The sequence below is a fragment of the Mesoplodon bidens genome (genome assembly GCF_964165515.1).
Source record: "Mesoplodon bidens genome assembly, chromosome: 5".
NCBI classification, from domain to species: Eukaryota; Metazoa; Chordata; class Mammalia; order Artiodactyla; family Ziphiidae; genus Mesoplodon; species Mesoplodon bidens.
Genome location: NC_138161.1, coordinates 118000142 through 118026526, shown reverse-complemented (window position 1 = coordinate 118026526; position 26385 = coordinate 118000142). Strand labels below are relative to the sequence as shown.

Sequence of the window (26385 nt, the reverse complement as noted above, 5' to 3'; positions counted from 1 at the left end):
CTAAAGAAGGCTCGCAACCATACACTTTAGAGAACATTTAAAACGTAGATCAAGGTAATTAAGTGTCTTTTAATGCCAAATAAAATACACTCTCTCTTTTTATCTTTATTTTTGTTTCACTACTAAAGTTATGAGCCTCATTTGGAAGCTTCCTAAAGTTCTATGGTGATTCCTATTACTGATAAGAGGTACCGTTCCCCATAGAAGAGCAGATTTTTCCCCTTTATTTCCTTTCCTTAACTATTTTTCCCCTCTTCCTTATTTCTTCACATTAAAAAAAAAAACTTCCAGTTTTTCACTGTTTGCTTAGTGTTTGCTCCATAATATCTTCCAACTTTGAAATCTAGCATTTTTCTGCCTATTCATACTTTCTTCTGGCCTAATATCACTTTAGCGGAAAAGAAGGTATTTTCTTTTTAGTTAGAATCCCTCTTCCATCTCAGCTGCTAAGCAGTTTACATGGTTAATACCAAATTATTAGGTCAGTTTCTTCGAACAGTTTTAATCTACCTTTATAATCATTTTGCAAGATACAGTTATTGTGGAAGATTTGATTCGAGCCTCACATTACCTGTCACATCACTGTTGTGTACAGATATAACCTCGGAATCCTTCTTAGCACAGAAGTGAAAGCACCCATTACTAATCAGTGAGATCCACCCACAATGGCTTGCTGTCACTTTTTATTTAGGATTCCCAAGAAGAGGTTTGACACATATAGTTGTATGGGGATGAGTCCAAGAAACAAGAAAAGTAGAGGTTAAAAAAAAGTACAGCTTATGACTTCATTGCTCCTGCCCTTGCTTTAATGACCCTGAAGATTTTGCATAGCTACTTCAAGATACGTTAGTCAGCATGCAAATTGAATCACATTTTGCAGTCCTTGGTAACACTCGCCACTTAAAGGAAGCTTGCCTTGTTTTTTTTGCAAGTGAAAGATTTCATTTATAACCTGAAAAATCATCCCTAGCTTTCCACATTTGCAAACTTTAGTTTTCATGTGTTAGGATTTCTTTGTGTCTAAGTACACCTGTAGATACAAAAGGGAAGAGGAAAGAGAACCAAAAACAAAAAAAAAAGAATTGCTGTTTAGGGATGTTGGGGTATGTGTGAGGTTTGAGAATATTCAATATTTTGAGTATGACGGAAGAGCATGTCTTTCTACTAAATTTAATGAGACTACAAGAATCTCATTATTCAAGGAAAATATTGTAATTTTCTTTATGGACCCTGCTGGGTCCCCGTCTAACGAAAGGACAGTTTTCATGTATCTGTTAGCAAGTGCCGGTGAAGATTTGGTTGAAAAGGAATTTATAAACTTGATCCTGCCTTTCAGCTCAGTCCACCTTCTTCAGCCACTCTGCAGTCGCTCTTCTCCACTGCCCTCAGATCCTTAGGAAAATGTACAGGAAGGAGAATTAGTTTCTTTGAATACTTTCTGCTGTTTTCTTTTGGACCCACTGTCTGCATTTTTCATCAGCATTGTCAAAGTCATCAATATCGTCTGTTAGTGTAGTTCACATTTTTATTCCAAGCTGAAAGGAAGGGGAGGGCATGGTTCCTGATTATCTACATGAGAAATAGGATTGTCCATAAAGTCACACGTGGTTTATATAACAACTTGTACATAAACTGCATCTTTCAGAGAAAGCATTGAGGATTGGCAGAGAGTGGGGGGTGGGGGTCCCCATTTCCTGTCTACCATGTTGTGGATTTCCCTGAGCAAGTTGCTTGACCTTTCAGGCTTCTAACTTTCCCTTCAGGAAGGTGACATAGATTGGGTCGGACTCTGTAATGTCCCAGGCAGTTCCAGGTTCTGTGAGTTTGTTGCTGAAACAGGTTCACAGGTGTGAAAAAGGATGCTATTTTGACTGAAGGTCCCGCTGACAGGTGTGTTAGTCTGGGAATGAGTCATAAAGGAGGCAAGGTTTTGAATAATGGAAGGGCTTAGTTTGTGGGGACAAAGTGCTATTTTGAGGTCTGTAGCCCAAAAGGGTTATTTATGTGTGGCATATAGTGCGGAGAACTGATTGTTTGGAATCCAGGGTATGAACTCCATGTTATACAGTGTGAGATGAGCTCAAGTTTGATATGATCTCATCTGAGACTTGTTGCTAGAAAACTGGAAGATCCCCCTCTCTCATCAGGGACCTAGCAAAGTCAGGACACTATAGAGAGGAGGTGAGCTTCATTCAGTTGGGCATGGGCTTGGCTTACTATGTGGTGAGGTAGTGGTTGCCAACACCATATGACTTAGAGATTGCTCAAGAGTTTCCCCCTTTAACATGTCTTTTTTGGGTTTTTCACTGATGCCTGAAAGTCCACCTTTAACTTCTCATTTTGGGGGATTAATGCAAGTTCTTCAGGGGCAGGATAGCACATCAAAGAGGAAAAAATAGACTCAGTCTGTGAGAAATCACAGGTTTGGAAGAGGTTCGTGAAATGGAGAGTAAGCCAGGAGGAGGAAGCAGGGAATGGCTGCTGATGTGAAGGAACATCCTGAAGCCCATATTTGCAGTTTGTAACTTGGTACCTGTAGCAAGCGTTTAATAGCTGCTGAGGAGTGCCCGTCCCCAAGTGTGTCCTTTAAATGTTTACCCATTTTACTTCTGGTACCAACACTAGGCTGCTTGTCAGGGTGTTACTTGGCTGGTACATTGATGGAGTATTTGGTGGTTTAAATGAAATGCAGATTAGGTAAAAATAAATTACTTTCAATACGGTCAAGAAAGTGAAGGCTATAAATAAAATATACATTCACAAACAGACAAATGCTATTAGGAAATCCAGCTCAGTCCATGCCAAGCTGTTACTGTCTAAATTGCCTTCTTTCTTCCGGGCTTCCAATTAATTTTTGCTTGTGTGTTTGGAGATTGGGGGAAGGGTAATAGCCTAATGGGTAATGATTTTATTTTAGTATTTTGATTAAAGAGACTAAATAACTTGGACCCTGGGTAACCATAAGGACTAAAGCCTTATCCATCAAGCTTAATTTCTAGGCAGAAAATTGTGTTTATATTTTTGGATAAACTTAGCATTGCATTATATATAATATAAAGTGATGAGATGGTTATGTGCTCATTTTCTACCTATCCCCACTTCCTTTACCCTCTTTCCTACTCACTTTCTTTTCTTTCTTTAATCCTTTGACTAGCTTCCTTCTGCCCTGTTCTCACATCTTAAAGGCATGTCCTTTGTGACCATTTGCTCTTTGAAGAGGTGATGAGAGGAAAGACCAACCATTGTTTGATTTGTAAGCCTTCCCCCCTCTACCTCCAGCCCCCAATAGCAAGCACCTGCCTTAATTCCATTCCTTTCCCCGCCTCCATCCTGTATCTGCCCTGCTACTTTATCCTCTTCTATTTGGGAAACCCAGGTGTCTTTGGAAAATTGATAGTGTTCCTCTCCTGGCACATACAGACATTTCTCAAAGGATACTCTACTAATCTTGCTTACCTTTATAGTTATTGGGGTGGTATGACGTTAGTTAACTAAGTCAGAGTATGGATGCTTTCTTTATTCAGAGGTGGTAAACCCATTTACTGAGTTTGTAACAGGACCAGGGAAAAACAGTGAGGTATATATATGTGCTAGTGCAGTTGTCAATCAGGAAATTTCAAGCTGTAAAACTGTTGTTTTATGAACAAAAGCTCATCCAGAACTGAAATACGTAAATGGGATAAAAGTCTTCCCCCATTCTGATTGACTTGAGGATTGGTTGGGGGCGGGGTGTTCTCATCAACACCCCACCCTATGTACACACACAGCCAGGGTACTGCTGAAACACCCCTGGTGGAAAGCTGGGCCTCCTCAGGACGCAGTCTGGGAACCATTAACTAGTGATTAACTGTTTCCCTCCAACCCATCTCTAAGAGGCATGGTCCTTTAGTGGCAAAAAGCAAACAAACAAACAAACATGATAAGCAGATCTGTTCCAAGAACTTATAAATACCAAAGTTTTGTAATCTACTAGGAGCTTATATAAGATAGTTCTGGAATAATATTTGAAATATATATGTGTATGTATCTATGTATGTATACAGCACATATATACTGGAGGGGGCACCCTCTTCAGGAGTTCTTAACCTCTGTCCCATCTTCCCCCAGGGGGTCCATGCATGAACTTGAATAGAATAAAAACACTTTATTTTCACTAATGTCTTACTGAAATTTGACATTTTATTTAATTATCAATATAGGCAACAAGTCGCAGTAGTATTAGCAATACCTATGAATTTGTCACCAATAAAAATCACAAATATTTTCCTATCACATTTTTATTGCAGATATCTCAAAATACTGTTTTTTTGCTCATCACTCCAAAATTACGGTAGTTATTAGATCTGTTCCTAGATCTTGCTATTTGGTACATTAATAAAGAAGCACATATATTACTGTATGATACAGTTTGGATGACTGTATTTCAGTACAGTTGGTTTTCTTCGTAATTTTATGCATTTTATTTCAGGCACATAAAAACATTGTTCTCACAACAGTGGGCTTTACCAGACTGCCAGAAGAGTCCCTGGTGCAAAAGAGATGAGACCAATGATTAGATAAGTTGTGTGTTGGAAGAAAAAATGATATGTTTTTTTAACACGTTAGCTGAGGAATTCTTGAATTTGCCTGGGAAAGAATTGTTATTTGTTTATTACTTTTTCGATGCTTATTTTTTCAAGTGCCCTTCACTCCAGAGCATGTAAGCAGGGTTTATGATCAGATCATTGCAATGACATTTCAAACAACAACAAAAACCTTACAGGCAACTTTCTCCAGCATTCGAGGAGAGAGTACCTTTGCCCTTAGGCTAGAAACTTTTTGCCAGTTAAACTGCACCTTTGCTATCAGCTTACACATGAAGTTCAAGCTGTTCTTACCTCACTGGACAGTAAGTGCTGGGAGAAATAATTCCCTGTTATGTCTGTCCCCGCATCTCTTAGCCTCACAGTAGATGCCACGTAGATGGCACTTTGTAGTTTTTTGTAGAAGGGTGGAATGATTCAAAAGCAAATTCATCTGATCACAAGTTTGCCCTCACAAAAGTGGGCATATTCCTAAGGTAGTCCCAGCGGGGGACCCTGTGCTCAGAAAGACAGGATAGGGCCAGACTCCACCCCTGTCCTTCTGCCCCGGGCCCCTCTCTGGACTTGCCCTCCCCAGTGTAACACAGGACCAGTGGTTGTGAGGTGCAACTGCCAGCCTGAGTGGCCCCAGCCTCCCTTGTCTCCTTTCATTGGTAAATTTCTAACCTGGCCATTATCACTGGGACCCCCACGATGCTTCTAGAAGTACTTACGCTTTCTTTTTTTAAAGCCTACTTCTGAATCCCAAAATTTGAGTCACTCAGTTAAGCCGACTTCTGATGAGTCCGTTTGCATAATGAGTAAAATGATGTGCTTTTTGGCCACAAAATGGGTGTTACTTTATCAGCAAAATCATAAGCAACTTGGGAGCTTGTAATGACCCTGCCCGCTTGATTGTTCCTCTAAGATATGAGTCCCATAACTTTTACAATCCCGAATTGCCTTCCCCTGGTTTTAAAAATTCTTTTGTTATCTCTCCTAGAATATCATAGAGGGAAGATTTAAATTTTTAATTCCCAGCCCCTCAATATGCATAATGGAAAGTATAGCTCATCTGAGGAGATATCTGCAATATTGAAAAGTTTTATATAAATCAATTAAAAATGCAGTGGCAGAAATATTTGTTTAAATTAACCTGACAATAAATTATTTTTGTCAGCAAACAAACCAGTGTATCGAGTCAATCATAACCTAAAAATTATTCATTTTATACGTTCATATTTTTATAGTTTTTTTTTTGGCACATGGCATGGACAGGTATTCGGCAACAGTTTTTCTTAGTGATCATCATAATTTGGAGAGAAAAATAAAGATTGTAAATTTTTCATAGTGACTTAAGAATGCAACATGATAAGAAATTTGCTTCATAATATTACAGTATAAGAGCACATATTTATTGGGGTCAAGGGATTTGGGAAAAGGTAAGTTTCCCAGAAAGCTTCTGCTTTAAACAGTCTAATGTATTTGCCCTTGATAGAAGCCTTTAATAGTGCTTCTCTGCCTCTTACACCTACTAGGCTCAGCTCGCTTTGAATCTTATTCCTTTGAAATGCAACATTATTATGAATGTAAGTTGTTGGACTTTGCTGCAATACACAATGCCCTCAGGAATTGTAGAGGTGTATACAGTTTTTTGCCACTAACTAAATGTCCCAGACTGTGCCATTTTTCTGTTTTCCTCTGATCCCCCCCAGCTTACTGCTGCTTCAGTGTTGCAGGAAATCTTTTGCTATATTTTTACACTCACTCATTCAAGTGTGAGCCTTAAAGCATCTCCAAGCCCCTTGGGTGAAGGAAAGTGTAGAGTATGCTGTTCAGGGGGCTCTTTGCATTGACATTTGTTTATGATAAATGTAACTCAGGTAACAGAGATGGGGGTGGATTGGAATAAAGAAACCCATCAGCCTTAGTTCGTGGAAGAAATGCTGAGGGCCTGAACCAGAGCAGTAGGAATGGAAAAGAAGGAACAAATTCAAGACGCCTTCTGAAGGAGTAGAATTGACAGGAATTCATGATTGTTCGCTTATGGAGGAAGCAAAGAAGAAAAATCATATTTTTTAATTGAAGCCGTTTGCTATGTTTTTTTTTAATTAAAAAACAGTACTAGCCAATCTAGAAAAAAAATTTTAATGCAAGCATAAAGGAGGAAAAAACATAAATAACCATAATCCTAATTAACTAGCGATAACCTGATTTTGTTCTTTGCATATACACATACGTGTATGTGTGTATGCATGTATGTATACATATGTATGTATACACATATATGTGCATGCACATGTGTGTGTGCATATATATGCCTTTCATTCATTCATATGCTATACCCACTTTTTAATTCCCTATTGAGGTATATTTAAGTAACACTGTGAGTGGTGGTAACATTACCCCCACTTTACAGAGGAGAAAATTGAGGTCTAGAGAACTCAAGGAACTTGACCAAGGTTACAGGGCTAGTCAGTAGTAGAATAGGTGTTAAAATGAAAATCCAGGCTTTCTTAACAAATAGATCTTAGAAGTACATTTTAAAGAGGAGATGAAGTCATAGTAATTAAGTTGCATCCTCAAGAAAGTATGGTAAAAAGCAATGACGAAAGAATGGATTCCAAAGCAACTAGTCTATTTTTCCTAGCATATTGCTAATTCATCTTTTTTTTTTTCATTATTCTTCCCACTCTAAATACTGCCCATTCTTAAAAGCCAAACCAACATGACTCTGCATCAGCAAAGACTTCCTTGACCACCCCAGTGGATCTCTTCTTCCTCTCCTCTTGTTTCCCACTGGATGTCTGCCCCTCACTGACCTTCACTGCATACTGCTTTGCTCTAGTAGTTATTTTTGAATGTCGCCTCTTCCCAGATGTACTGTGAGCCATTTAAGGGAAATGCTTTTGGTTAAGTCCATCAGACCTTTTTGTAGTTATCACGGACCAGACACTGGGCTAAACGTATCCTATTTCATTTGTACCAGCCACAGTCTTGTGAGATGAGTACCATTATTATCTGCACTTTGTAGAGGAAGATCTGGGGCTCAGAGAGGTAATTTGCTCAAGGTTGCGTACGTAAATGCCTATAACAGGATGTAACCCTGGACTGGTATACTGAGGTGGTTGAGAGTAGCTGGAAGGACCGTTAGTATTCGGGTGGGCAGAAAAAAAGGGGACGGCGCTTTCCTGTTCGAGAGAACAGTGTAGAGTAGAATGTGGGGAAATGGGCAACAGTTAACAAATGGTCCGATGAATTAGGACCTAAGTGTGATTGAAGGAACCTTCAGTGACCTCTAGGGAGGGTGACCTTTTTCTCTGTCTTGGGAAGCTTTGAAGGTCATTTTGAGCAGTAGGATAACTTTGGGTAGTTTGAAAGCAAAGACCACAGCAGTGGTTTTCATCCCAGCCTCCCTTTTCCAAGGGCATCTCAAAGAGGAAGAAGGGGATTCAAGAAAGCTTAATTAAACCTGTGTATTTACCTGTCAGGAAGTTCCACAGGCCAAGTCAAGCATCGTATTTATTTGCTTCTTGTAGGGATCACAACTCTCTATGATAACCCTTGTCTTCTCATTCTTCCCCAAAACTCTAGTCGTCATTGGTATACACTTTCCCCTAAGTTAAGAGAGGAAAAGGAGTGATTACTTAAAGGCTGTTTTGTTCAGAAATTAAGATAATTGTCTATTGGACATAATTAAAAAGAGTGTTTGGTACCTAAGAGCATCATTCAAGGAAAATGTACCCCAGCGCTGAGAAGTCAGTGGTGGGTAGAATGGAAAGAAGAAGACGATTCTTTATGGTAGAAACAGAGGTGAAAATCGATGCAAGTGTTACAGCATGAACCTTGGGGATATGGTGTTTTCTGTCTTTTAATGACACTTGCTATGAAGAGTGAGGAGAGAATAAGAACTTAAGATTTTTTTGTTAAACAGATGCGGTATTTTATTTTTTATTTCTTTGGATTTTTTTAAACTGAAGTATAGTTAATTTACAATGTTGTGTTTCAAGTGTACAGCAGAGTGATTCAGTTTAATATCTATATATCTATTCTTTTTTCAGATTCTTTTCCCTTATAGGTTATTACAAGATATTAAGTAGAGTTCCCTGTGCTATACAGTAGGTCCTTGTTGGTTATCTATTTTGTATATAGGAGTGTGTGCATGTTAATCTCAAACTCCTAATTTATCCCTCCCCTCCCTTAGGATTTTTAAGACAGAGAGTATAAATGTTCAACAAGAGCCAAACCATATCACTGAAACTTACGTAATGTCAAAAGTACATCCTGGGGCTTCGCTGGTGGCGCAGTGGTTGAGAGTCTGCCTGCCGATGCAGGGGACATGGGTTCGTGCCCCAGTCCGGGAAGATCCCACATGCCGTGGAGCGGCTGGGCCCGTGAGCCATGGCCGCTGAGCCTGTGCGTCCGGAGCCTGTGCTCCGCAATGGGAGAGGCCACAACAGTGAGAGGCCTGCGTACCGCAAAAAAAAAAAAAAAAAAATCCTGGATTGAGAGGGAAAAACAAATTCTTTTTCAAAGTCTGTATTCAGGTATTGGACATGTAAGCCAGATTTTTATTTGTTTCATTTAAACTTTGAAGAAACCATCCTGAAAGCAGCTTTGAAGCCTATGAAAAAATAATCCTTAAATTAGATATCTTCCAAATATACTTGTTTAAAAGTAAAATGAAGGCTTTCTTTGGAAATCCTCTGTTTCAGTCAAATTAAGAGATTATCTTCTTGCCAGCTAGTTTAGTATGTTGTCTAGAATTTCATAGTTTTATCTTCAGTCCTCCTTTTACTCCTTCTCAGATTCTTCTTGAAAATATTCTTTAAAACTTCCCTGACAGTCTTAAGTGAGAACCATTTTTATGTTTTTATCTACCCTGGCCATCTGATAATCTTGTTACACACCAAACAATCTATAGGAAAAGAAAACACCATATTTATGTGTTCCCTAAAGTCAGTGGCTTTGAGAAGGTAAAAAAGAGGTGAACAATCAAACCACAGAAAACAAATGATGTCTTTTTTTTATTTTTTTTTGGCTTGGTTAAATTTTAAGCAAAATTGAAAAATAAAAATCATTTACCAGTGATTCTGAATATTCCTTCTAAATTCAGTCAATTTTAATGTGAGCTTCCCCTAGATTGTAGAAACATTTCTTTCCACAAATGCCAAACCTCCAGAAACTCTGCTAGATGCACTTAACCTCTTAAAGACAAAGTGGCAAAAATTTACTCAAGTGAGAAATTCATGGGTAGCCATTTTATGTCCTATTACTACCACAGTATGGAAACCCACAGATTTTTGGCTAAGATATTGAGTCCCTTAAATAAACTATAGAGTCTGGAGAGAGTTTAAAACAGTAACAGTTTAGACGTTTAAAATAGTAATAATTTAAAAAACTAGTATGATTGGGTTTTTTTTCCCCCAGCAAAAATACAAGCATCAGAAACCACACCTTGAAAATAAAATATATTTGGGGATACACACACATATACATATTTTCCATTTAAGTATGTTTCTTTTTAAAACCCATCTTTGAATAAAGTGAGTATAATATGCTACTTTTCGAATGGCAAATGCATTTATTGCTGCGCCTCTATTCAAATTTATTTCCCATGTTTTCTTGAATACAACCAATGTTAACTTAGCAGGAAAAAGTTACTTGTAGTGCCTGGTGAAATTCTCTTTACACAAAGTAGATATTAGTAAACTGGAAAGGAAGATTCATGTATTTCCTGCTAATTCCATAGAGAACATGTATCTTTATTAATGTTAATGGCGGGGACCTCTCATTATGTTATAGAATAATCTGCTTTAGCAAAGGTTTTTCTCCTCAAGAACTTCATAACATTTAAAGGTTAATATGTTAGGTAAAGAACAATATCTTAAGATAAGCGTTTTTATTACAGGACATGAGGGGATGGTTTTTATTAAATTATATGATGATTTGAATGGGGAGAAAAAAGTGCATCGCTTCTTTGCCCTCAACTTTAATGCCTTTAATCAAATAATGACCTTCTGGAAAATAGTTAATTTTCAGCATTTGGAAAGATCAATACCACTTTGCCACCAAAAAATGGCCCAGACGATGAAATCTGATGTATTTAAAGTATCATTTCACCCTTTTAACCTAGTAAATAATTGAAAATGCTTTCAGTAGTGCTTTGCCTCTGTTTTGTTTCTCACTGTTCAAAGTATTATGATTGTTCTTGGAAAAAAAGGTTTAAAGTTGTGTGAAGGAAGGAAGGATGCAGGCCTCACACCCAGAAGTGGGATTGTACCCCCATCAGGCCTTGTGTGTCTCTGCATTAGGGGCATGGAGGAAGTAATATGTATTAATACTATATTTGAGGCAGAGTGTACATAAAGCACAAAAAGTGTGAAAATGGAACCCTTCTGGAACATTCAGGGGGTGGTTTAAAACACCATTAGTCACTTTGCATCTTTTGTGATATCTTTCAACCTTTATGTTGGGGTAGGTAAAAGATTCAGTAGTTCTGACAATTAGAACCCATTTCCCCCCCACCCCAGCTTATAGAACATTTATATGAAATTACCCACGAGCGCAGATAGCTTTGTAAATTAAAAAAAAAAATTGCCCTCTATTAGCATGTTTGTGGGCAAATTAAAAACTGTCTTCATTAGCATAAGTAACAGATTCTTTTAAAAGTAGAAAATGATTTGCTGAATGATAAATTGCTAGCTCTCTAGTTAGTTGTTGTTGAAAATGTACTCATTCAAAATGCCTGGTGTAGTTTAGTCTACAGTACTGAAATTTGTGTGTGTGAGAAGTACTATTTAATGGATTATGTACTTAATCCTGTTCCTAATACTTGCTAAAATGTAATTCATGCTTTCCACTAGAATGTTTGTATCAAATACCTCCCTATTTAGATTGATTTCTTTTAATATCATATATTATTATACTATATGCCCCAGAGATTGGAACAAAATACTCCTGCAAATAACACATGAAAGATGAGGGTAAGGGGTGGGAGAATAATTACAGACTGTGAAATGTTTTGCTTTTTAGAATTCAAATTACCCATTCTGTTTTTTTTTAATGTTTTTTCCTTCTTAGTTGCAGGGAGAATTATTTGTCATTTTCTTTCTCTTTTTATAGCTCTTGGGCTTAAAATGTATATGTACATAACGATAATATATACATATCTGTATATTGTATTAAGTGACTTTTTTTTTTTTCTCTCAGAGAACACTGAAGTCTCTTTTCCCCTGGAAAACTAGTTGTGTTACGTGCTCCCAGCTCTGTCACAGACCAGGCCTTGTAAGGGTTCTCTTTTTATGTGTGTGAGGAAGCCTAGGTACAATAAATTCATTCGTGAAATGAGGTTGCTTTCCTGACTCAGTTAAAAATCACTGTGCACCCCTTATCTGTTAAAATGATAGAAGCAGCGAATTGACTTGAATTAACTGTTCTAAAAAGAGTGGAGTGGAAATCAGAGATTGAGTTTGGGTGGAAATTAAGCAGCTGAGAGATGAAGGTGCCAGAATTTTTATTTCAATGTGGTACAACAAGATTCTGTCGGTAAAGCACATCATTAGAATATTGAGTTTAGAACTGCTAATTTTTCCTTTAAAATGAGCATACAGTCGTGTGTTTCATGGACCATGATAAATTGCCATTGTGTTGTCATTGAGTTTGTTTTGCTTTTTTTCAGTACTGGTTTGGCAGTCGTTCTGCATTTTCTCTTTTCCTTTTTCTCCCCCTCTGATCTTCCATGTCTTTCATAGATTCCCTAACCAAAACCAGTCCAAAGAATGTTATTGATTTCATACAGTCTGAGGTTTAGCATCTTCACCATTTTCTTGCTTACAGTGGCAAGACATTTACAGATGGTTCTCGGTTCCTATAAAGTACATAACAGTATTTCCTTTGTGGCAGATGGATTCAAGACTTTTAGTTCTCAATAAATGTAGGTTTACAATACATAACTTTACAGGATTTGTGTTGTCTATAACAGGTTTGAACATATTATCTCAGAATTCATCTGCATGGCATTTTCAGCTTGTTCAGGGTCCATGCCAGTTTTTTTTAAGTAATAGGGGAAGGGCTGTGATTGATAGCAACAGCTCAAGGCGTGATTTTGAATAGAAACAAAGGGTTTAGAACAGAAGGTGTCAAATTAAACTTTGTCAGTTTGAAAAGTAGGAACATCCTGAAAGTTTTACTTATTTATTTACATGTGGCTACTGTTTATATTTTGCCCTCTTTATATTCAGCGTAATGTTGCAAATTTACTCCATTTAAAGTTTAGGTTGCTCCTTGTGCCATTTTAGTTTTCTGAGAATAGATCAGTCTCATTATTTTAAGGCTGTTAGTCTCCTGTCTTTTCTACTGTTCAGAACAGTTGTGATCTAATTTAATTGTCAGAGCAGTTCCCTACCCCCGCCTATGGTCTTATGATATTTTAAGTCCCAGAGACCTGGCTTAAAAGGTAATTATGTTCACATTTTGCAACAAAGTGCAGCACCTTATTCACCTCCTCCACCCAGTAAATCTATGCGTGTATCATTTAAAAAACCAATCTAGTACATGGGGAAATCATTATTTTTATTTGTTACATATTACCAGTATTCTGACATATCATTGTCTTTATTTGCCCTAATAATACGGCTTATGGAGAAGTGACCTAGGAAAAGGTATTGGGGAATTAGAAAGCATTTGGCTTTTTTCGTCACTTTCTGCAAAGCATAGATCAGATTACTGTCATCATTAATAGAGTCTCGATCGATAGGATTTGAGGGCGTCAGAATATTCCGACGTGTTTAAATGGTATTATAATAAATTGATCTTCTTTTTGCCAGTGTAAATTGGGAATGAGCCAGTTGATTTCTCTGCTGACAAAGAACTAGCCTGTCAGAATATCTGTTTTCCGTTATTTGTTGAGGGCGACGCACACAGCACACCGCCCCTCCCCCCATTTTTGTTTTTTGGAATACCCTTGTAGAACTAACAGTTCCCAGCTGCACGCACCGTTAAATATTTTTCTAAGAAGCATCTGATTTCAGTCTCTTAAAATCATCACGTCTCTTGAAAGGCTAGCAGAGACATGCTTCAGATTTATAATTCATCACATTATTTTTAGATAAGGAATTAGAAGTATTATTTAAGGGCAGAGGTTAATAGCAAACTACTGGAAATGTTGTGTTAGTCATGCGCAATTAATAAAAATAAGAATCCGTCTCATAAGTATAGAGACAAAGAAGTGACAATATGAGCAAAATATTTGTTGAATGAGTCAGGGCTCTTTTTCTGAAATATTTGTGAAACCAGCATGAGTGTGATTGTTTAGGAATTAACTATCATTATTAGCCATTTTAAAAGAACTAATGATTTTCTTTTCCAAAGAACATCTGTGATCCACATGTTTGGGTTTTTTTTTCACATATATGCAAGTGCTAACTGATCTCTGTGTTACTTTTAAAAGTTTCTAAAAGGATTCGAAAAATTATTGGAGTTCTTCAGCTTTCTCTGAGAAGATTTCCTTACGAGTCGTTCTTAATTTAACTTTTAGCAATTTTTAGTTACAAGCATTTATTGCTAAGAAAAAAAAGACATGCTCAATGTTAAGCACTTATTGCAATAGTATAAGTCTAGCTAAGTAAAGGGAAAAAAAACTAGTCTGTTCTTGATGAACCTTCTAACATCTCTTAAATGGTAAATAAAATTGTAGCAATTTGCTGTGTTTAGGCATAGGGGCCTGTCAATTGCTATAACTGAAGAATGGAGACAGGCGTGGGGGGGGTAATCTTAACCATAGTTAATATTCAAGCCTTCAGGAAGACAGATCTAAAACCTGCCCTGCATCAAAACATAGAGGTAAAGTGTAAAGAAATAGCTTAGATGTAGGAAAATACAAAATATTTTCATGGCTTAATCGAGAGAGCAAATATTTGTCAGTAAGAGCTAAATAAACATCTCTGGGGCACCATATGCAAGTGGGTCTCAAATATTTCAAATACTCAAATACAGTTTTGTAGTTAATGTTCTATTCACATAAATAGAGCTAAAATGTGACATGTCACCATATGATTCCAGAAAGAAGCATAGAACTGCCATGGTTAAAAGAGAAGCACGTTCGGTGACACTGTCATCACAGTTACTTTTATTTTTTATTGAGCTAATATTCTTTCAGGTAAATCTTCAGTTTACTGTCTGTTCTCTTAGCCTGGAATTATGCATTCAGTAGCATCAAATGAGTGCATGATTACATGACCGTCTGTAGGTTAATTATTTGTTTAATTAAACAACATGTTGAATGGAGAATCAAAGGCCTCTTAGCTAGGGTTAAGGCTGGTAGATGTCATGAGGTTTAGCAGCTGTCACCCTTGACTGGGTGGTAGGTGTGCCTTGGAAAGCTAGTGTTATCAGTCTCCATCTTTCCTTTTAAAATGTTTCAAATAGGCCATTTCAGGGAGAATAGGCCTTGCTTCTTCCCACTGTATATTACAGTTAGAAGAGAATTTCTCCAGTGGTTCAGTTTGAGAAGAAGGAAAGGAAAGTCACACCATTTTCTGATGTCACCCAGAAGTAACAACAACAAAAAAGCAACTCCCTTTGGCCAGTTCTAAAACTCAGATACTAAACTGTACTCTTTCCATTCCCATCCAACTAATTTACTTAGAATTTCCAAGAAACCCCTTTGTCTTAGGTCGAGTTCCCTAAAACAGAGGCTAAGATAAGGAATCAGGGCTCATGATTTGGTGAAGGACCCGGCAGGCATTCAGGAGAACAAGAAAGAGGAAGAGGTCAGGAAAGAATGTGGTCTCAGGTAAAGTCCGTATTGATGGGGAAAGGCAATGAGAAGGTTGGGGAGGGCCATCTCTGGCCATCTCTAAAGGATAGAGTGAGTCATCACTGTGGGGCAAGAGGGTGGGTCAGCCAGTCGCTGGCCACCCCAGGGTGAAGGGGCTAGTAAGGGGTAGAGTAAGCATCCGGGCATCTCCAGGTGTGATGGCTCCAAGACATTTCTCCAGAAAAGAGTATGGTTGTAGGCCAACAACAGGCAGCACGGCAGCTGGGGCTGGTTGCCTTGGCTGGTGAAGGGGGTGTGGGTGGGACCTCTTCCCTCTTCCTGTCCACCCCATTGCAATCCACCCCATTGCTTAGTGTCCATCGTGGCAGCCAAGATAAAGAAGGTTTGAGATGATGATTAGAGAATGTGAGACATGAGAATGTGAGACAGCGTACTCTGTCGGACCACTCGGTTCTTGAGAATCTGAGGATCAGAAACTGGGCCTTAGGAGGCATCAGAGAGGTTCAGGTTTTGGCATTCGTTGGACATTTCCTCGTCTCTTAGCCCAGGAATGCTATTAAAATGCTCACTTGATGAACCATGTGTGTACATAGCAGCAGGGAGGACTCCGAGGTGTCTTTCTGCAAAGTTCCATCTTGGAGAATTCTTCTAATGCTCATTCTAAATACAGTGCCTTACCTTGGACAACATTCTTGCTCACATAACTGCACACGTCCTTTCTCTCCCTTTCCTGCACACTTACACACACACATGTTCACACAGAGTTGCCTTTCTAATACAAAAAAAAAAAGAGCCCTCTTCCGCGATAGCCACAGCTATTCTCTCTTAACAGGTTAAAAAAAAATTGTTTTAACAGATTGCGGTGTTTTTATTTTTTATTTTATCTTTATTAATTATTTATTTTTAGCTGCGTTGGGTCTTCGTTGCTGCACATGGGCTTTCTCTAGTTGCGGCGAGCAGGGGCTACTCTTCCTTGCGGTGCGCGGGCTTCTCATTGCGGTGGCTTCTCTTGTTGTGGAGCACGAGCTCTAGGCGTGCAGGCTTCAGTAGTTGTGGCACATGGGCTCAGTAGTCGTGGCGCACGGGCTTAGTTGCTCCGCGGCATGTGAGATCTTCCAGGGCTCTAACCCGTGTCCGCTGCGTTGGCAGGCGGATTCTTAACCACTGCGCCACCAGGGAAGGTCCTGGAGTGTTTTTAGCTTGTGAAAAAGGTTAACTTCACAGGGTCCTTCCTTTTTAGCTCCTAATGGAAAATGTCAGCCGACCCCCCTTCACCTCCCCCTGCCATCAGTCTGAACTGACCTGTTATGCCCTTGTCTCTAAGGGGTGGCTGTGTGAGCTATTACGCTGGAAAGAAGATCCTTCTCCAGAAAACAGGACCCTGTGGGAGAACCTCTCCATGATCCGAAGGTTCCTCAGTCTCCCTCAGCCTGAACGCGATGCCATTTACGAACAGGAGAGCAACGCGGTGCATCACCATGGCGACCGGCCGCCCCACATCATCCACGTGCCCGCAGAGCAGATTCAGGTTCGTTTACCTTGGCCAATTCAATATAACACTCGGTAAATAGAGGTTTAAACTTAGCAGGGAAACGAACGTTTCTCTTCTTTCCACCAGTCTAAACATAGGCTTCTGAGCAAGAGATAACAATACACTGCCATCTCACTCGGGGAGAAAAGGGAAATGAACACACGTGTTCCAACATGTGTATTGTGTTCCTCTCCTCTCATCTCCCCTCCCCAAAGCGGTGGAACCCCCTTCTGCACTTATTTGGCAAGTCTGTCTTTGTTAGAATTGGGTTGTTTTGTTGTGTGAGAGCTTAAGAATTTTGTTGTCGCTTTTGAAAAATCAGAATTTTTAGAATGCCACCTCTTTTTTTAATGAGTACCAATACTGTCCCCAAGGAAAGGCATGACTGCTGTTTCTGTCCAGGAAGTTTATTGGATCACAACTGTATACCTTGGATTCTGTCCAAAAGAGAGGAGGGGAGGGAAACTAAATTGGCTTCTGGCTTCTGACTCCCTGGCCCTGCCTTCACTTTGTAGCTCTATCCTCACAGCCTTAGGGAGCACAGGTTAGGGGTGAGTCACGTTTGTCTGTCTTTCCTTTAGAGCCCCTCTCCCAAGACCCCTGGGAAAGGAGAGTCTAGAGGCGTTTTCTTGCCAGGCCTGCCAACCCCTGCACCGTGGCGTGGTGCTGCTCCTCAGGTGAGCAGGCACAAGTTACCTATGCCAGCAAGACAGGGACACACAGAGAGGGTGGTGCCAAGACCTGCTCTCTTGGTCAGGATGCTCAACCTTGCAAAGGCCATGCTAACCGCGGCATTGGCCGAAGATCACTGTGCCGGCAGAGTCAGCCTCGGGCTCAGCTTGTCTCGTCCCGCGACCTGTCTGCCCTCATCCACTAAGTGGATCCACTAAATTCATCCCCACTGAATTCAGATTGGGAAGCTCTGGGTCCAGGTCGTTGTTAGCCTCCATTGCTTAGGAAGTGTGTTGAAATTGAACTTGAGCTGTACAAATTATTTGTGTTAAATCTAAGGGGACGCTTTAGCTTTCCCCTTTCAGGGAAAATGCCATTGCCTTCCAGAGTCCTAAAACTCTATGCTCTCTTTGTTGAATCACCTGCATATTATTTCTTGGTATTGCTATTGGGGGGAGGGGCCGCGGGAAGGGGAGGAATACACACACACACACACACACACACACATATGTACACAATAATAGCATTATCCACCCACTAAGGGAAAAAAAAACCTTTGACTATATATTAAAGATAAATTGAAAAAGAGAATCCCTTAGGATATCAAGCACTAAAATAATCGTGAAAGCCTGAAAAATTTACTGTTTAGCAAAAACAGAAACAAAAAAGACATGTGTTAAGTTAAAAAAAATAGTACTTGTTTGAAAATGTAAATCGTTTTTAATAAAATTGCTTCTTAGGGGGATTAAGGAAATGTTTAGGGCACCGTACAAACGTTCTAGTATTTTGGGCTTCCTCGGGTTGATTTGCTTTGCTGATAAGAACCTTGGATATGGAATGTATATATTATGTGCATGTGTCACACGTTTGTTATGTATGATTGTGTATGGAAATTACAGCATATATACAGATACTAATTATGAAAAAGTGTCTGTATACACTACATTTAAATCCTAATCACATATGAGTTTAGTATAGACAAAACAATTTGCTAGCCGTTGTGGGATGGATGGAACCTTTACTTTTCGGTAAGAAACAAACTTGCAGTGTCAGCCCAGTGCAATTTGGTAAGAAATCTGTGTGTCTGTTAGATTGAAACTGTCTAGTAGGACATTCACACGTGACAATCTCAAAAACCCTTTGGATTCACAAGGGCTATGCTGCAGAAGAGCAGAGGCTTGCCCATTTTATTTGCAATGAAAATAAGACTTTGTATGCGTATGCTTGCTCAACGTTTTACCCATCCAATGAAATGGGACAAAACACACATTTCCTTCCCCAAGTCTCCACAGCTCACCTTTCGAAAATGCCTTTGAAATCCTTACTTCCCAATCTTCATTTAAAATCTTTGTCAATTATTGACATAATTTGCTTTGCTGTCTTCGCCTCTGATGCGTATCCTTCTGGTGAGGTTTATGGCTCACATTTTCAGAGCGCCGAGTTCCAGCCACCGTGAGCTAGCCTAACCTCTGACGAGGAAGCCCAGGAGCCCCCCAAGCCCTCTTAATTCCTCCCTTCCTGGTGATCATTTTGACTTTCTTCCTAGTACTGTGGGCCATTTAGCTGGCTTGCCTTTTCGCCCAGGATCCCTGTCCCCGTCGCGGTCCAGGCAGGTGCATGTGGGATCCCTGACCACGTGCTCGCTCATTGGGAGGCCGCATGCGCAGTGGGAGAGGCCGCAGCGCAGTGGCCGATCCGGCGTGCACGGTGGCCAAGCGCGCCGCTGACCACCTTGTACTTGTTTCTTTCCTGCAGCAACCGCAGGCACAGCCGCAGCCGGCGCCGCCCCCCGCGCAGGCGCAGGTGCAGCAGCCTCCGGCCGGGCCCCGGCTACCCCCGCGGCAGCCCACCGTGGCCGCGCCCGCCGAGGCGGAGGACGAGAGCCGGCAGAAGGCGCGGCCGCGGACCAAGATCTCGGTGGAGGCGCTGGGCATCCTGCAGAGCTTCATCCAGGACGTGGGCCTGTACCCAGACGAGGAGGCCATCCAGACTCTGTCCGCTCAGCTGGACCTGCCCAAGTACACCATCATCAAGTTCTTTCAGAACCAGCGGTACTATCTCAAACATCACGGCAAGCTGAAGGACAACTCGGGCCTGGAGGTGGACGTGGCCGAGTACAAGGAAGAGGAGTTGCTTAAGGATTTGGAGGAGAGTGTCCAAGACAAAAATGCTAACACCCTTTTCTCGGTGAAACTAGAAGACGAGCTGGCGGTGGAAGGGAACACAGACATTAACGCCGACGTCAAAGACTGAGATGAAAGTCTTCTTTTCCTCCATCATCACCAGTGAAATTGACTAACGACACGGAAGGTCCACTCTGTACTCGCTCAGCAAACCTTGTTGTCCATTGTTTGGCCAATGAATCTTCAGAAACTTGCACAAACAGGAAAGTCGAGAAAGGATGATTCAGACTGCACTAAGCGTTTTGCTCTCTTTTACAAACTGCTTGGCAGCCCCAGGTGAAGCATCGGATTGTTTGGTATTAAAAATGAAAATTTGTGTTCACGGAACACACCCAGGTGTGTACCCCGTAAGCATGATACCAGTGATTTTTTTTTTAATTATTATTCTGGAGCCTCAAACAAGCATTATAACTTCTGTGATTATTATTTCCTTCCTTTAATTATTTCTGTAACACTTCACACTGATCTTTGGAAACTCGCCCCTGGTTTAAAAAAAAAAAAGAAAAAAAGAGTTTGTTACTCTATTGTATGTTACAAAAGAACTATAGACTGTGGAATGCAGTTTAAAGATGACATATGCCAACAAATGCCTTGTATTATATGGCACTGCCGTAATTCAAATTTGTTTTTATTTTGGAAATAAAAGTTCACTGTATTTTTTTTTCATTCTCATTGTTACATGATTTTTTAAAAAATGAAAAGAAAATGTGAAACACAGTTTAGTCCTCATTATTTATTTGTAGATCCTGCAGCATCATGTTGTAATTAATTTTTTGGAAGTTTCCGTTAAATGTAAAATTGCTTCTCTTGTTACCATACTGATTCTTTTCTATTTATAAATGTATTTTGATGGGCAGTAAAACAAAGTGTCTTAAAAGTTTTAAATAGATAAAATGTGCTTTACACAGTTGCCTATAAAAAGTGCTCTATGTTATCCAAGCAATTCATACTATAAGCTTCACTCTTATTGTTGTATGCAATTTTTACTATCATGCAAATAAGCTTAGGTAAATAAAACTAATAGATCACCTTAGAAAATTATGCAATTAATGTGAAAATAATTGATGTTTGCAATGTGTCTTCCTTTGGTTTACAATCAATTTTAAAGCTACATCTGTATAAAATTTCTGTATAAAGGTGTTATTTCTTTTTTATGAGTTTATGGCTATGAAAACACCAGCTATTTTGTTACAGCTGGCTGTTTTTATAAGTATCACAATTTTCTTTATGCAGAAATGTTCTGATTAGGAGTGGTTATTGACTGTAACTACACAATTAAAATTGTTTGTATGGTATGACATGGTAGGGTTTGTCTGCTTATGTGAAGTAACTTACAGAGTCCAAGATGGCCCTCTCAGTTAGATGCATGTTAATACTTCCTTGATGATATTGAAAAAGAGCAGTTGAAAAGTCACTTGAAACACTGTATATTTAAATCACAAACACATGCTCCCTTTTTAAGTTTAACAATGATGACGATAACCTGTTTTTGGTTAACATATTAATAAACAGAGATAGGAGGATGGTCAAAAGACTCGCCAACAAAGACATCAGTTCAGTCTCTAGCAGATAGGTGCTTAAAATGGATTCATCTGCATTTACTTCACAATACTTCCATCATGGCGACACTTTTTTTAAGCTGATGTATGAATATTTTTAAAGGCCATTAATAGTAACATAAGTAGGGGAAAAAATGGACCTTCTGTTTAAAAACTCCTTAGTAAGCAATGTATTTTTTTAAGTTGTAAATGGAATATAACTTAATAACTCTGAGCTCATTTGGTTGTGTATGTCATAACTATAAGACCTCCATGAAGAAAATAAGAATAACATGCCTGGAATTGAAACACGCACTTCAAAATTCTTGCAACATGAAACTCAGTGAAACTCCAAGATATAAAGTGAGGTGTGCTAATGGTCATGAAAAGGATTGGGGCCAGTGTTGCAGTTTTTGGTTATTTTTTTTTCACATTCACTTTATCTTTTGCTGCTGCTTTTTAAGATTTCCTGCTTGATAGCAGGTGTATGTTTTCCTTTGCTTCTGAAATCGCCCACTCTCTTCCTGCCCATCTTTTCCCTGGGCCCTGATGAGCCCCATCGGCGGGCAACTGGACTGCTTTAATGCTGAATTTAAGAAAATAAAATGGGATCACTGAAAACTCCCAATTCAGCTTTCAAAGTTACTATTTATTTTTGAAGCACAGCTGACTACTTCAAAGGCACCTGGTTTGCTGTAAACTTAAAATTACATTGGAAAAGTTTTCAATTCTTTTCATTAAATATGAGAAAAACTTTTAAATATTCTTGCTTATTACTAGGGTTCAGAAAATAAGCAAAAGAAATTTGAGTTAAAATAGAAAGTAGATAGTGTGTATTAAAAAATAATAATTAAATAGAATAATATGCCAGGAAGCTTAAAGAAAAACAACCTACCTTCTTTCTTTTCTCTGAGTTTAAAGGGAAAACCTAGAGCAGAGGGTAGGTTTTGTTTTTTTTTTTCCTACACCAGCACAACACCTCATACAAGGTGTCAGATTTAATAACATTTAGAAGGAGAATTTGGGTTGCGAATAAGATTTTCTCATTCCCAGTAACCTCCTAACTTCTTTGGAAATAACATTTTCAATGAGTTGCTGAGTGTGTGTAAGAAATCAACATGACAATACTAATAAAATTCTCACTTAGGCCCTTTAACTCAAGCAGCATAATCTTGCCAATATGACTTTTTAAACCAAAAAAAGAAAAAGCACATGTGTATAAACAATGACGGTCATGATGGAGTGAGCAAAATTGTTTTCAGGGAAGATGGCACATTTTGCAAGAGGTTGGTCTGGGGAACCTTCCACATGGCTCCCCCAACGTCATATATTGCTTATACCAGTCCCAGTGTTGCCAGAGACTATGGTAAAATTCCTTGAACAAACTTCACTGTGTGCATGTATTTCAGAGACTTTTAAAAGATGGGCATGACATAGCGCTTCGTGCTGTTAAGACCTTAGCAGAGTCAGGTAGTTTACGGGTACTATTCAACCTTGTGCATCTGAATCTGTCATGGATTCCTTCCCTCAGCACTTTGCCACTAATTTGTATTACACTCTGTGGCCATATAGTACTTGCACATTATGCAAAAAATAATGTTGATAGTATCTCCTTGGCACATAACATGCAGAGATGACACATAACGTTTGAAAACCAAGGTAACTGATATGTGTGCCCTAGTTGCGTGGCACTAGGTTACAAAGCCTGTACATATTATATATAAAATGTGTATTGATTAACATTTAGTCCTAAGGAATTCTGAGCTTAAAAGAAGTGGTTTTTTCCTGCATTAGTGATATCTATATCTAACTGTGCTTATCTAAAATATATAGCTTGAGTAGAAAACATTTTCCAATTGTTCAAGATTGAATGAAAATGACAATCTCATACATTCCATTATTCAATTCTGCCCTATTCCATATTGTTATCATTGGCTGATATTAAGGTCCTTGACTGTCACGATATTATCAATAAAAGGTATTCTGAACTGCCTGGTGATATTTTCAAAAAGAGCAATTAAAATGTGTATACCTACCCTATTATATAGCCAATAGAAATTGGGCTGTTGTGCTAAAGCAAGCCAGAATTTGTATGATAGTGTGAAAACCAATAGAGGTCCAAAAATACTAATCCTATCTAAAATATCAGAAGATACTGATACTGTAGTTAACCTTACAAATAAATATTTTTTTTGCTTTTTAAGGGAGCATATCATGGATTCAGCATTTCTGAGACAATCCGTTTAATGTAAATACTAAATACTTGCATGTCTTTCGACAAACGCTAAACTACATCTGTTAACATGCACATTTTTGATGAAATATGAAGTACCCTCATTTAAGAAATGTGAGAGAAAGTATATGTCCAGAATACCATTAGCTGTTTAACAATACCACATGTTAAGTAAAAATAGTTTGGAATTCATGTTTAAATGATGAACAACATTTTAAGCCTTCCTTACATTACCCTCCTTATGTGGATCATACGTATTTCCAAGTTTAATTTTATCAAAATAATTCTACAAAAATCCCATTTTGGTTTCTTGCCCTGTATCAAGGTTGTATATTAAGTCACCTTCTTCTGTCAACTATTTCAACTGCTAATATCCCTCTTGTGATCAAAAGCACATGACTAGGGCCCTGTTCTCTCTCATACTAGTTGATGAGGTGGTGGGTGAGGAAAAACAGAGCAGTACATTATTTTTGTTGCCTTGCAAAGAAAATACAGAGAAACTCTAAAGTGACATTTTGCACTGAGTTAAGTATTGCCCATTATTTTTTTACTCTTAGTTGCATTTTTTACTGTTATTGAATATTTGCATTTTATGGTATTCAGATAAGTTTTCATGACAGTGACAGTCTCTTTCCATGCCCTTATGCCCCCACCCCCACAAAGAAAATATGTCCCATGGGCTGCTTTGATTTTCCACTCACAGGAGAACCATCAGTAGCTGTTAAATGAGAACGCTGAGAAAGTTCAAATATTTAAGTGTGTGCATTCATTCACTGAGCCTGTTGCAATGTGATACAAAATGAGCATTTGTTCAGCACACAAACCTGTCCAACAGCCTCTTTCACCTACTCCACCTTTGTTTCCAATTTTAATTTCCAAATATTTGTTCTATCAGATCTCATACCAAGGCTTTCTACCTTCTGAGGTCCCTCCCTAGCATTTCCCTCAAATATGCTTAAAATGATAATAGCAGCATCATTGGTAGAATGCTTCGTTTTACAAGGCACTGCCACACCATCTCTGTTCCACTATGAGTACTTAAGGCAGTCACAAGGGAGGGGAAAGTCAAATAGGGTAACTGATTTGTTCAGCTGTTAAGGTGGTCATATTTGTTTCAAACCCAAGTCTTCTATCTACAAATTTCTATCTCTGTTTACTGCTTAATAAGAGCTTTTTCAAATGCAGAAAATATAGAAACAATTAAATGCAATTCGATATTGTCAGAAAGAGTGTAATGTATCTTACTAATATGAAAAAGTCCATCACTAAGTAATTGAAATCAAGTGTATAAAATATGAACCCCAAAACTCTGCTGTAAAATCCATATACACCGATTTTTTTAAACATACATTTTATTATAGGAATTTCCGAATACACCCAAAAAAGTAGAGAGAATAGTATTTATAATGCACCCGCAAGGATTCATCACCCAGTTCAACCATTGTAACACTTTTCCATTAATAAATACTTTGTGAAACTTGCTAAAATTTTGATGAAACGTATGAAAATATCGAAACTATTCGATGGATTTTGCCCATAATGACGTGACATCGTCTTGCTTTTGCAAAGTAATGAATTTTTTGGTTTCTAAAGAAAATATTAAAATGAAGTTTTCCTCGGAGCTCTCTGAGAATTTTCAAAAAGCCAGTTTTAGAGAACTTTTGAGAATTCCACAAATATTTGTAACAGAAAAAGAGAGGCAAACCAGCCGCTCTTTATTTATAAACAATACATGCTTTCATATCACTGTTGAAACTAAAGTACATAATTTTCAGTTATGCATAATAAAATATATAATTAAGCAACATTCCATGGTGGATTAAAGAATTAAAAGCTCCAGGTGCAGAAAAGAATTTGTTGGCATTTTCTTTTTCAAGGTGGTATTTTGAGATGTTACTTTTCATTTTCCTTTGACATCTTATACACAAATAAATAGAAACAGGTGAGAAGCAGAGAAACAAAGAATTGGCTTTACTACAATGGACCTGAAAAACAGAGTGAGGTAGAGTATTTGCAATGTGCCCATGAAGGCAAAATTAAAAAGGACAGAAAAATCTTCTTAGCCTGGGGAGAAAAAAAAAATCTCTTAATAGGAGCATGTGCTCCAAGAAATAGAAATAACATACAAAGTTAACTGCATTTGGTAATTCCTATATTTCAAACTACATTAAATTAACACACACTCCAATTGATACAGTCCAGTAAGCTTATTTTTCAAGTGAAGAACTGAATCTAATTAATAATTCTATGCTAGAAACACTGAAGTTCATAGAGGCGTTTGGCATGTATCCTATTTTTAAAAAAGGGTAATACATCAAATAAAATCAAACCACTCAAATGTCAGAATGTGTCAAGATGATTCTGAAAATAAATTATTCTACTGAACATCTAAGAAAAAAAATAACATAGAGGTGAAACTCTGCATCTAGCATCAGTAGAACTTTCTACCTAGTATCCGCAGTTTTTCGTGCAATGCTTTATCTACAGTTACAGTCGGCCATATATGAACAAGTTCAACATTTTTTGTTTATATTACTCAAAGAAATATGCACTTGTGAGCAAATAAATGAATGAATGAGATCAGACAATTTAGAAGAAGTGTTGGGATATGGTATGGAATGAAACCCGTGTCCCATGGACAATCCTCTTGGCGGTGGGTATTTTTTATTAATTAATATATTTTTAATTGAAGTATAGTTGATTTACAATGTGTTAATTTCTGCTTTACAGCAAAGTGATTCAGTTATACATATATACATATATATACACATTATTTTATATATGTATATATTCTTTTCCCTTATGGTTTATCATAGGATATTGAATATACTCCCCTGTGCTATACAGTAGGACCTTGTTGTTTATCCTTTCTATATATAAAAGCTT

At 38.4% G+C, this 26385-nt stretch overlaps 1 protein-coding gene across 2 annotated transcripts in view; it reads left to right on the top strand.

Annotated features, from left to right (window-relative positions):
- Positions 1-21023, top strand: part of SATB1 (SATB homeobox 1) — a 98449-nt gene extending 77426 nt beyond the window's left edge. For both annotated transcript variants that reach the window (XM_081234417.1, XM_081234416.1), the window contains exons 10-11: positions 16667-16870; positions 19301-21023. In XM_081234417.1, coding sequence (XP_081090543.1) covers positions 16667-16870; positions 19301-19798 — 702 coding nt within the window. In that variant the 3' untranslated portion in view covers positions 19799-21023. The remainder of the gene's footprint in view (positions 1-16666; positions 16871-19300) is intronic.
- The last annotated feature ends 5362 nt before the right edge of the window (positions 21024-26385 follow it).